The 13,456-nt window shown below is 36.8% G+C and overlaps 1 protein-coding gene across 2 annotated transcripts in view; it reads right to left on the reverse strand.

Moving 5' to 3' along the window:
- aatf (apoptosis antagonizing transcription factor) overlaps positions 1 to 13,456 on the reverse strand; it is a 106,309-nt gene that overhangs the window by 47,923 nt on the left and 44,930 nt on the right. For both annotated transcript variants that reach the window (XR_011883132.1, XM_072243195.1), the window contains exons 5-8: positions 5,506 to 5,620; positions 4,374 to 4,563; positions 3,293 to 3,457; positions 1,382 to 1,465 (exon numbers count right to left, since the gene is read on the reverse strand). Coding sequence is in view for 1 of the 2 variants with exons in the window: in XM_072243195.1 (XP_072099296.1) it covers positions 1,382 to 1,465; positions 3,293 to 3,457; positions 4,374 to 4,563; positions 5,506 to 5,620 (554 nt within the window). In the remaining variant the exon portion in view is untranslated. The remainder of the gene's footprint in view (positions 1 to 1,381; positions 1,466 to 3,292; positions 3,458 to 4,373; positions 4,564 to 5,505; positions 5,621 to 13,456) is intronic.

Consider the following 13,456-nt stretch of genomic DNA (forward strand, 5'->3'; position numbering starts at 1 on the left):
CAGTGGCACAATACTTATGGCTCTAAAGTGTCAGTATGAAGTATTTTCAACACAGAAATTATTGAAAATTCCTCACTCATTAATGGCTCAGGGAGGAAGAGACAGTAGATGCTGAGAGATTTTTTTCCTTTGTGGAGTGTTTAGAACTGGGGTGAGAGTCACAGTATAAAGCTTTAGCTATTTAGGGCTAAGCTGAGGAAAATATTCTTCATGCAAAAGGTTGTAGGTCTAAACAATTCCCTCACTAAGAATCTAAGGATGATCTGTCATTGAGTATATTCAAGACAGATTTCAAATAATTCTGGGAATAGCAAGGTATCAGAACAAATGGTGATTGAATGTTAAGTGAAGCTGAGGCACAAGATCAACCGTGGCCTTATTGAATAGCCATGCAGACTTAAAAGGGTCAAATCGCCTACTTCTAGTAATACATGTCCTTACAACTGCATTGGTGTGCCTCTTTTGAATACAGTTTTCAATGTCACTGTAACACTAAGCCAAACAGCTAATGCACATTTCACCTCTTTCACTGTCTCTCAAAGTTCGAATCATTGTTTCCTTCAGCCTTGAAAATTATACTTTCAGGCACTTGCAGCACCAGTTATAATATCATCAGGGTATTGAAAGCAGTTTGCCCCATCTAGGTTAATATTTTGCAAATTATGACACCAATTTGAGCATTACAAATGCCAAAATCTTTCCACTATCCACGGATAAATCAAAATCACCAGTGACATTAATCAAAAAGAAAATGAAAAACAGTATTCTCAAAATTTGGTTAGAACCATAATCCAACAACGCATCATAAAAGTTATTCTTTTGAGTTGTTCATAATATGTTGATTTGGCTAAGCCATGATGTAATTTAGCCTGCTGTATAAGTACCTGCATAAATCACAGACATATTGAGCACTGAGTACATATCAACATGCTGCAGTTTCTCCCCAGCTGAACTACTCACACATCATCGTATAGTGTCACTTCAAATGACTTTGGAACATCATATGCCCTACACCCCCAGAACAAAAAAAAATATGCTTAGCCATGTGACATTTTTTGAACTTGATCACAGTTATTCACTGTGTTTGGCATTTTAATCCAACTTTGGGAAAAAAGGTTGATAACAATGTCTATTATCCAGGTCACTACACTGTTCATCCAGAACAAGTGCCAGCTCTGTATCTTTTCTGAGATGATTTATTGCAAAATGATTCTTAATGCAAGACTTGCTGACAGAAATGTTTCTCTGATTTGGAAGAATCTCACTGCCGTGACCCCTGTCTTCTCTATTACTAGGTTGCTCATGTCAATTTAGATGCTTTATTGATACCCAAACAGTAGCTTCGGTAGGTGAATACTACGCTTTACTTAAGAACACTTACCTGATGGTAGAAGTCATCATCATCAAAAATCTCTTCATCTATGTCTTTCAGATGTGAATTTGACTTTCCTTGTGGCACAATCTCCTGCATAGAAAAATAACCTGTCATCCATTATAGAGACCAAGAAAAAAAGAATCCCAACTGCAATAAAACTTCTGTCACATTTATTTCATTCTTCAGATGTGCAATATTTGAATTTTTTTAAACAAAATTTTATTCCATAAAAATATGCTGCAAAGAAAGGGGCCCTTCTGACCCACCTCATCCATACCGAACTTGATGCCTAACTGCCTAACTAACACTAATCCCATTTTCCTACCTTGAGCCCATATCCCTCTATGCCTTTCCTATCAAGTGTCCTGGCTTTTAAATGTTGTAATTATATTTCCCCTTTTACACTTTGTAGTTTTTCATCCCAATTTCTTATTAACTTCCGTAATCAATGAAGACTCGTTCTGTTCTACTTTTTTTACAGCCTGATTTTAAGCTACAGACTCTTCTCACCAGCAGCAATGAAATTTTGGCTGGTTATTTATTCCCAGGTGGTGCCAGATTAGCCCATTCAATCTCACGTTCAAAGTTCCCCTTTCCAGGGCGATAAGCAAAGCCAGTTATAGCATGGAACCCTGGCGCAGATCCTTTAACACACACAGGCTGCGGTCCAGATTGAGCCCTTCAATGGTCTGATGGCTCACTGCCATATCACATAATGCTTTTATCTGTCGAGTTTGCAGGCTACTGAGATTTGTTTTAAAGATGAGTTATCTACTAACATTCTATAATGGTTTGCTTAAAAAGATTCCTAGAGTTTAACTTTCAACAATGACCATTGTTTAATCTTCTGATTCAATTTTATGAGAGTTTTCAAATAACTAAGTGCAATTAACTTTACATTTCAGAAAGCAAACACATATTCTGGACTTCAGATCATTTGTCAGATAACTATTAAAACAGAGAAGTCATACCAGGTAAAAATAAAAAAATGTCAAAATGTTGAAGAATTTAAGTTAGTTGATGCAACAATTGTTTTAAATGTCCTAATTAGAACTCCATAAGGGTCTGTCACAAATCTGATGAAAAGTTATTGAGCTTAAACATTAACCCTGCTTCCTAGCTTCAGGGATGTTGCCTGACCTGCAGAGTAGTCCCAGAATGTTCTTCTTTTATGTTAAATGTTTGGCACTCAAACAATTGGGAATATTTTAAATTTCTGAAGAATCAGGCTTATTATCACTATCTTATACGATATGAAATTCGTGGTGAAGGTGCCTCCAAGCGTGCGTGATATGATTACTCCTTGATACCTCACTTAAGTTGCCATTCATCATACAGCCCCTAAACAGCAAGTGCTGGCAGGGTTTGTGACTGTGGGAGGTTGATGCAATACAGTCATGTCCAAACCTGCCCACACTATGACTTACACTTTCCAGCAGGTGTCAATGGATAACGATCAACAGTAGGAATCCTAACTGATTCTTTTTCTCCATAGCCTGGAGCAAGGAGACAAACCACAGTGCTTCTGTCTTCGTGCCAGCTGAGATCAGTAAACTTAGATCAGGCTGCAACTGAATCTCGGAACTACTTAGTAAAAGCTAAACACTGCAAATTACAAATAAAAAGTAGCTGGAAACATAAAACAAATCAATTGTGCTGTGAATAGGCAGTAGGTGGCACTTATCTTTTATCAGTTCATCGGTTCAGGAGGCAAGTATGAATTTGAATTATTCACTCGCTTCTTTTGTCCAACAATGTTGGCATCCTGACCTATTTCTAGCTTCTTCTGTTGTTTTAGTTCCTAGGCGTGATTAGCCACTAATGCCATTACCTAACCAGGAAACTTACTCCTTTTTATTGAGGAAAAAGGCAAATCAGTCCTTTCAAAAATAAGTGTCGAGCTCTAAATCAACATACCGTTTCTCCAGGAACAAACTCAGGAACTTGCTGAGAATCTTTGTCCACCTTTCCAAGGATACTATACAAGGATCGTTTGGTCTGTGTTCGTCGCAGTAACCTCTCTTTATCCATCATAATCTGTTCAATCTGAGTTACAACTGGACGCTCAAAAGCACTGAAACCCTAGAATAAAAATACAAATTCGGTAAGGGTAACATTCTATTAGCTTGAGAGATTTTTTTTAAAAAAACGGCATTATTTTTAATCCATTAATGGAAGATATATGGACATACAAACAAATGACTTGCTTTCCAAAACAAAGTGTTAAGTGGCCTTCAATCCAATAAAAATAAAAATTTAAATCATCTACAAAACTTCAGTCGAGCATAATGGCAGCAGCTACCACAATTCTTGCAGGAATCAAAGAATAATTTTGGATAAACCAAGAAAGTAAAATTTGGTCTCTAGTTGATTCTTTGTAGTCCAGGTTCCTGATCCAGTGTAAATATTTATCTGTACATCTAGTACCTGGCAGCAACCATGTTGCTCTTGTACTTAATTTCAACCCTGGGAGATCAGAAGTTGGCTTGTCAGAACATAATATTTTGAAGGGAAAAGATAGATTATGCAATAACAATAGGCATGTTAAAACTTAAAAATGTATCTGATTGTGAATACTCTCAATTATCTAATAAACTGCTTCCTCTTATAGACATTTTACCTGAGTTTGATTAAATACAACTGCTAAGATATTTAAGCAGAGCCATCCAATATAAACAGTGCTATGACAAATAAAAGAAGATTATTGCTGGCTTAACTCATATTTGGTATATTGATACTTTGTGCAAGCATTTAACTACTTTACAGAATTGAAGATGTTTAACAGAGTATATTTCAATATCAAGTATAAAACAAATCACAACTAAAGCCCTCAATTACGTATTAATTTCTTTTGCAATTGCATAGGAAAGCTGTCAGTATGCATGCAAATAACAAGCTCTCATGCTAGAATTATGACAGTTGTGAAAACAGCCCCTTTAGACAAACTAAAATCTTGCTTTCAGGAAATATTTAAATCAATGCAGCAAGATCAACTTACCTTGCCCATTTTTCCTGAGGCTAATTTTGTCTTTTCGTGCCATTTCTGCAACGTGCTGTTCCGATAGGTTTTGAAGACAGCAAACCGCTTGGCCATGAAGTCTGGGTACTCATTCATTTCCAGCTTCCTTTTCAGTGGTTGTTTTCTCTCCTGCATCCCCTCTGTTTCATCATCACTGGGAATCTCATCACTGCAAACACAGAAGGTTCAGACAGATCGATTCTCTTTTTCTTGAGACATGACACAAAACCTTTTCAACACTACCAGAAGAATCACCATCATTAATGAAGTTTTGACAATGTAATCCTCCTGCGTGTGATTTTAAAATAAAATTTAAGGGACAATTTCTGCTTCTGTTTGAAGTGCTTGTCATTTTAATTTTGTTCTGAGATTGTCCGGGTAAAAGGATAGTTGACACATCCGGGAGAATCAAAATTTACACTTACAAAAACTAACGCCCATTAACTGTTATCAAATTTCGGTATTTTACTTTGTCAGCTATAATACCCAGTTGCTTCACAAACAAATATTCAATATCCACCCATTTAGTCAGTTAAATAGGCAAAGCACAGAAGGATAAGGCAAATGAGATTAGTGTAGGTAGACAAAATGTCAGCATGCTGGTAGTGGGCTGAAGAGCCCAGTTCTATGCTGCACAATTTTGTGATTCTATTTCCTTAAAAAATAAAGCAACTTCAGTCACTGTCAGGTACTAACTGCTTAAAGGACAAGGAGAGGAAATTATTGGAACATCAACTAATATTTATACAAGAGCGAAAGTTCAATATAAAAAGAGACAGCTGTGAATTACCGGGAAGATGTACTACACATGGAGAACACTTAAAACAACTAAAGATTTGGCATCCAGAAAACTCCTTCTAAGTGTCGTATAAATCTTTGAGCTTGAAATCACTAGCATTCATTTTGACAGCCAAATAAAGGCTAGAAATTCATGTCCACCGGGACTGTTCTTGGACTGCCAACACAATCTTGTCGGCTGTAACTCCCAATAGCTTCACAAACACCTGCTCAACATCCACTGCAATTAGACTGAATATAGCATTGGCAGCACTTTAGAAGTGACTGAAATATCCCATTATCATCTCGCTTTACGTTTCATCACCAGGCTTACCTATCTGGCTCTGGCTTCCTGCCACCAACAAAGTGTTGGGTGTCTGGATGCTGGAAAAGCAGTTCATCCTGTAGCTCAACTAGTGACCTCAGGAGCGCCTTTAATGCTTTACAGCCTAAGGAGAAAAACAAACATGAAGTTTACACACTTGACTTTATCTGCATTAATTTAACATTTTAGTCACTTCAGAGATAAACCCTTCTGTCTGTGGGGAAAACATGGAATTAGTGTTATTAAGATCCAGCTTATGAATATATTCTTTGCTGGAAAAGCTATTTAAAGACTTGACCCAAAATTGGCCTCACCAGTCTGAAATGGAAATCAGCCTTAAAACCAGTCACATAACAATAAACTAATGTGAAGCTGAAGTCTTCGAAATAAATAATAATGATATTATCCGATCATCCATGATAGGTTCTGTGTTGTTTGTCCAGATTGAACGTAATCACGGCACAATCTTGCTTACCAAAAGGTTGCAACTAGCCCTGTGAAGTGGTGCAAGTTTATTTTCCAGTTATTTTAATATAAATATGAACCACTGTGACACAATTCATAGTACATCTACAGAAAACAGTGGTTGTTTACTTCAGAAAAACAGATGAGGACAGTGAATTTGAATGAATGAAGTTGAGAAAGAGACAAAAGAAAAATAGCTTCAAAAGATAAATATGCAAGAAAGGAACCTTGTTTGAAATTTACTGGTACACTATAATTAAAGCAAAAATCACCCATTTGATTGCAGGGTTAACAGCTATGTTACTGGATTTGCAACCATTGACCCAGGGGCACAAGTTCAAAATCCGTCAAAGCAATTAGGGAATTTAAGTTTGTGTTGTAAATAAAACTGGATGATAGTTGTTACTATTACAGTTACTATCATTAAAACTCAAGTCATTCAATAATATTCAACAGTAAAAGAAATCTTCCATCCTTAGCCGCTATGTGACTCCAGGCCTACCAACAGTATTAACCCTTAACTGCTTCCCAAGTTCACAATCAATGCTACAGTTATCAGAGACATCCACATTTTTTGAACAAATAACAAGAAAACCATGGAGTATTCTAGAAGAATTTCTCAGCCAGAGGAACCCTATTGAATATCCCATTATAATTCTTAATTAACTTGGTTTCTCTCCTCATTGGAGCTACCTGATCTATAGAGTATTAGAGCAACAGCAGTAATCTTACTGCTAATTATAAAAATAAAACTTACAGTAAGGATACGTTTGCACAAACTTTGCTATATTTGTGTATATGGATATTAATTGCTAATAAGAGTACATATTTTGTACATCATACGGAAGCCAATATATCAAATGAATGAAATGTAGCCTGGAGCTTACTGCAAAGTACTGTTTTTCTTATAGAATCAGTAAACTACTAATTTTTCCAACATAATACTATTGCACATCTCTGCAGTTTTATTTTCCTGTGCTGCTGAATCTTAGGACATACATATATGAGCAGGCAGCATTAAAATAAACAGAAAACACTCCAGTTTTCCATATACTTATCTGCATATAGTCAACTGAAGTGACAATCCCAATGTATACCACGGATTAGCAGAAGTAAATTATAGAAAAGACGACAGATTGTGGAAATAGAGAGCAGAAAACAAGAAACAGCTACATATCTATTTTATTAATGATTTCTTGCATTCTAGTTTCATATAGAAATTGATTGCCACTTACTACACTCTAAATCTGCCTGCCTTGGGCAACTAGTTCACCCTGTGTCACTGCATGATCTGTTCCTTAAGTTTATCAAATGTCAACTTAAGTATTCTGAAAAATTTGCTATTTTACTGGTTGTTAATGTATTTCTAAAATTTCCATATCTATTTACTTCCATGCCAAATTGAATTATGTTTATGTTTTAGTTTTTTTGGGAGTGAAATAGGGGAATGTAGCTGCAAGAAGCAACAAGCTCACAGAGCAATGACAACAGGCTTAAATTTTTGGAAATCAGAACTGCAAATAAACAGCAAATTGGGAAGACACAATCCATAAACATTTAATATATAACTAACCATTTTTGAAGATTTAAGGGGCTGGAGAATTTCTTTTCTTTTTAAAAAAAATTGGTCCTCTGGGCATTATGCAATTTCATGACCAATAATCTGCAGTACGGTAATACAGAAAAATATTTAATTGAAGCTTATGGGGAAAAATGAAGCTAAATGTAGTATATACTTACAAGTTTAAAGCTTGATAAATACTTTGTTTGATCAGCGTAGAAATGTTACTTGAGATCAATGTTATCTGATACATTTGATTAACTATCTGAGGTAATTTCTTGCAACCCTCAAAATATTTTTGCAGATACAACACTATTTTCTAATATGTATCTGCAAAAATACATTACATTTCTAGTGTTGAATGCAAGATACAAATTGCAACATTTATTGACAGACAATAAATTCTAGGGCTGAGAGGAAAATGGGATCAGCCATGATGAAGTGACAGAGAAGACTCGATGGACCAAATGGCCTAATTCTGCTCCTATATCTTATGGTCTTAAGGTCTAAATTTTCTTACTGGAAACAGACTTTTGTAATCTATTTTAATATGCCTTCATTAGAATTTCACAAAGACAATGCAAGAGAGCATAGTGGTTATGTTACTGAATGAGTAACCCAAAGCTCTGAACTAATCATCCAGAGACTCAATCTTAAATCTCACCACAGCAGCAAAATTATTTAAATTAATTTAAATAAATAAATCTGGAATATATAGTTAGTAGAGTAATAGAGAGTATGAAACTACTGGAATATTGGAATAATCTACCCAGTTCTCTAATGAGTTTCAGTGATAAGAGCCATTCTTATCGGTTTTGTCTTGTGTACAACTCTAGACCAATATGGTTTTCTTATACTATTCCTTGAAATGTTCTGGAAAGCTACTGAGTTATATTAACACCACAGCAAAACAAAGCTCTCATTACTAACAACTATGAAACAGTCCAAAACTGGTATATTCATCCAACAGAAAGACCAGTCTCTTGACATTGGGATCAAAATTGACATGGACAGAGAAATTATTTATCTCCATTTCTGCCCTGACCACACCTTTAACTCGTTGTCAAGGGGAGGTAAGGCCACATCTCTTCTGATCTAACTACTGCAGATGTAAGAAAGTAGTCAATCTTCCAAATGGATTAATCCCAAAGAAAGCTAGCTATTCACTGCTTCCCAGCAAGTTAAAGCACCACCACACAACGTGCCAATGACTCTTGGTTAGGAGTACAATGAAGAATAATACATTAGCAATAGCATCTCAGTCTTAAAAGATTTGGCACTACTGAATGGTCCTTACACGTTTCTTTGTTTGCTATGCCAGTGCAGTAGTGCATAGAAATACACAGTTAAATCCGGGAAAGGAGATAATTATGAAAAGTAGAAGGGAAAATGGCTTGTGGTAGGCAGAATGTGGAAGAGGATAGTGTGGTGCAAAGGTTCAGGGCTGAGTCAGAGCCTTGTCAGGACTTGCATCAGGCTACGATTCAAATACTACTCAGCCAGGTGCAAGTCCCCTTTTAGCACCTTGCCCAAAGTTCTTTCCCTCTACTACTTCAATGTACAGTACTGACAAGGTGCACACTATTCATTCACTGAATTTCTGACAGCAACTCTCATACCCACATCCTCCATCACCGGAAAATTCTTTTTCTAAGCACACATTATCTGATTGGAATCTCTTCCTTCCTTCATCGTCATTAGGTCAAAGTCCTGGAATACCGCACCACAGCCCTCTGTGTACCCTCACAATGTACAGTAAATAAAGGAGGTAGCTCATCATAAACTCTTCCAGAGCAATTATTGGGGTTGGGCAATTAATATTGACATTTCAAATGATGCCCACATCTCAAAAATGAAATAAATGGAATGACTTTGTCAAGGGACGGAGATGGAGGAGAGAAGAACAAAATCTTTGGGTAATGCCTTTCATATATTCTGGCCTTTTTGGATCAGTTTCAAATTCTTTCTAGTTATGAAAGTAATGAGTGTTACTTATTAAGCAGAGAAGGAATGACTTTCAAAAAAAATACTTCGTCCACCATCACTCTTAGGATAGCAAGTCTATCGCTCAATATGACAGGAAATCCACATCTGTGACCCGAGAACAATGGTTTTCATTCAAATCCACAAGCCTGCTGCTTTCTCTAGTCGTCCCCTGCAATTAATCCCAAGAATACATTTGATTAAATCTTTTCAACCAAATCCTTTGCTTTGCTTTTGTTAGTTCATTTCTTGTCAACATCCATTAAAGTATGCCTTTAATTCTCCTACAATCTAAAAAACACCGATCCTGCCGTCTTCAACTTTAATCAACTGTACACCAGCATTTTTCATTTCATAATAATGTGCTGTTTGGAATTCAAAAGGCAGGCTCCACATCAATCATTCCTTGTGAATTTTTCCACTGCAATAAATATGCAAATGAGAAGCTAGTCACTCGTATTTCAGGCCAACTTGCTAGTGTTTTAAAAAGACACAAATTTATTAATTGCCAGTGGCCAGAGGAATCCTATTACTGTGGGCATTGATTACAAAGCTGCCTGAGTGATTATTGTGCAACTTGCAGACTATCCAGGCATGAGGAAAAATTATTAAACCAGTCGAAGATTATCAACACGGAATGACAATAAGCTTCAACATTAAGGTTCTGCAAAGTTCCTTAACAAAGAATAACATATGAACTGCTCTGCTGCTGAATTAGCATTATTCCATAATCTTAAAGCCCACTAGTGCTACTTTTCAGTTTATCCTGTAATACCCTACAGAATTATAATTTTGACAGAAAGAAGCTCTGATGAATTTAGACTGTTCAATCTGACTGACAGAAGAGTTGAAAGTATTAATTCAGCCCAACCTTACACGTGTTTAAAACCTTATCAAACTTAATTTGAATGCCAATATATAGTCAGCAAAAATCCTTTATTAGCAGGTAATCAACCATTTAAATGAGCTGTTATATGCAGTAAAGCTTATAAATACAGATACTGCATATTATATATGCACAAAATATAGGCTTAGATTTATATTTATGTAATATATTTTGAAACTAGATCTTAAAAGATTAAAGACAATTAGTTTCAAAACTAATGCATGCACGTTGATGAAAATATTCAGAAAGTTTTGCATTAACTTTTAATTTATTACATGTTCATTTCCTTAATACTCTTTTCTATTATTTCCAGTAGCAGCCCACAAAGAAGAGGGGCTTGGAACGTCATTTACTTCTTCAACATCATGCAAGGCAAATACCATAAAGAGTCAGAATGCATTTACATTCCTCTTCTATTTGGTCCTTGTCGAGACTTCATTATATACAGTATATCTACTCTTTTTTTCCATACATAAGAGCATATGAACATGAAGTAGAAAAGAGTAATTATGCATCTTGGTGCCTGCTTTGCCATTCAATTGTCTTTTACTTCAGCATAACTTTCCTATACTAACCACAGCAACATACACAAAATGCTGGAGGAACTCAGCAGGTCAGACAGCACCTATGGGAAAAGAATAAACTGTTGACATTTCAGGCACAGACCCTGCTTCAGGACTGAGAAGGAAGGGGGAAGATACCACATATGATTCTGGCATCCTCCCCTTTCCTTCTTAGTGCTGAAGAAGGGTCCCAGGCCAGAATGTCAACTCCTTATTCTTTTCCACAGATGTTGCCTGACCTGCTGAGTTCCTCAAGCATTGTGTATGTGTTGATTTGGATTTCCAGCATAGGCACACTATTCTCATGTATTAACCACATATCCTTAGTACCCCCAAATCCATCACTGCTTTAAATACACGCACCAAGCAACCTTTGATAATACACTTGGATAGAGAATTATGAAAACTCAACACACTCTAAGAAAATGTTCTTCTGTCAGTTCTGGATTATTAACCCTTTATTTTGAGACCACGATCCCTGCCTTCAGATACTTCAAGCCAGAGGAATCAACATTCCTGTATTATTCTTCTACACTTAATGTTTTAATCCAGATTTCTTAATCACACCCTCAAATGAGAAACCACACTCTGCATCAACCTGATTAACTTCATTGCAGTCCCTCTGTGTCAGGGATATTCTTCCTTAGGTAGGGAAACCAAACCCATACACGTATATATTATTCCACATGCAGTCTGAACAGCACAGTATACACTCAGTGGCCACTTTATTCGACACACCTGTGCGTTAATGCAAGTATTTTATCAGCCAATCATGTGGTAGCAACTCAATGCTTAATGCATGAGAACATGATCAAAAGGTTCAGTTGCTGGTGAGACAAAACATCAAAATGGGGAAGAAATAGATTCAAGTACACTTTCACCATGGAATAATCAAACCATCCCGTATGGCACCAACAATCCATGGTCAAAGTCACTTACATCACATTTTTTTTCCCCATTCTGCTATCTGGTCAGGAAAACAAATAGACTTCAATCAAAATCAGCACACTTTTATGCACTGAGTTGCTGGAACATGATTGATTGATTAGATATTTGCATTATTACGTGTACAGGTGTAACTAATAAAGTGGCCACTGAGAATTGGTTACCAGGCTGAAAGAGTAGGAATAAATAGATCCTTCTTAAGTTCGCAGGTCATCTAGTTGTGTATTTTTCATGGATTTTTCTTGTTTTTTTTCCTTGCGACAAAGGAGGTCATTCAGCCATTCAAGTCTAAACTGACTCACAGAACAATCTCATCAATCCCATTCCTCACATGCATCCTTATGACCTATTGTCCCTCCCATTGACTCCCCTTCTGATTCAAAGTTCGAAGTACATTTATTATCAAAGTATGTATACATTATACAATCTTGAGTTTTGTCTTCCTGCAGGCAGCCACAAAACATTTAAAAAACCAGCAAACACCCAATGTGCAGAGAGAAAACAAATTGTGCAAACAATCAAAGCAAACAAATGGGACGAAAGTGAGTCCACATGGGCAGCCTGAGCAGGCCGCAGCCTCAGCACTGCACAGAACTGAGTAGACATCACAGAGCAGTGAACAGGTTCAATTATCATTCACCTATACTAGTAATATTTTACAGCAATCCATCTACCAACTAGTACAACCAGCTGTGAGGTAGCAGCTCTGCCTTATGAGCATCACTATACCACCCTTGGAGTACTGCAGGAATTGGTACCTTAGCTCCAATATTCATAACTAACAGCAACGTTATTGTCGAGGAGACCAAATGTCATACTTCTAACTTTGCTATTATATAAAACTAGGAAGAATTGTGAGAAACAACAAACATGCATAGAAGCTTTAAGAAGATATAGAAAGCTGAATGAGTAAGTGCAATAAGTTGTGCAAAGTTGCAAAGTTATCAACCATGGTACAGAAAACTTTCAGAAGGCCTTTGACAAGGTGCTGCTTACCAAGAGCCCATAGTATTATAGGAAAGTTACAAACATGGTTAGAGGATTGGCTGATTGGTAGGAGGAAGCCAGTGAGAATAAAAGGATCCTTTTCTAGTTGGCTGCCAGTGACTAATGGTGTTCCGCAGGGGTTGGTGTTGGGACCACTTCTTTTTATGCTGTATATAAATGATTCAGATGATGGAATAGATGGCTTTGTTGCCAAGTTTGCAGATGATACAAAGATTGGTGGAGGGGCAGGTAGTGTTGAGGAAACAGGCAGGATGCAGAAGGACTGAGACAGATTAGGAGAATGGGCAAGAACGTGGCAAATAAAATACAATGTTGGAAAATGCATGGTCATGCACTTCGGTAGTAGAAATAAATGTGCGGACTATTTTCTAAACAGGGAGAAAATCCAGGAATCTGAGATGCAGAGGGACTTAGGAGTCCTTGTGCAGAACACCGTGAAGGTTAACTTGCAGGTTGAGTTGGTGGTGAGGAAGGCAAATGCCATGTTAGCGTTTATTTCAAGAGGTCTAGAATACAAGAGCAGGGATGTGATGCTGAGGCTTTATAAGG

The sequence above is a fragment of the Mobula birostris genome, chromosome 25 (genome assembly GCF_030028105.1).
Source record: "Mobula birostris isolate sMobBir1 chromosome 25, sMobBir1.hap1, whole genome shotgun sequence".
Taxonomy (NCBI): Eukaryota; Metazoa; Chordata; class Chondrichthyes; order Myliobatiformes; family Myliobatidae; genus Mobula; species Mobula birostris.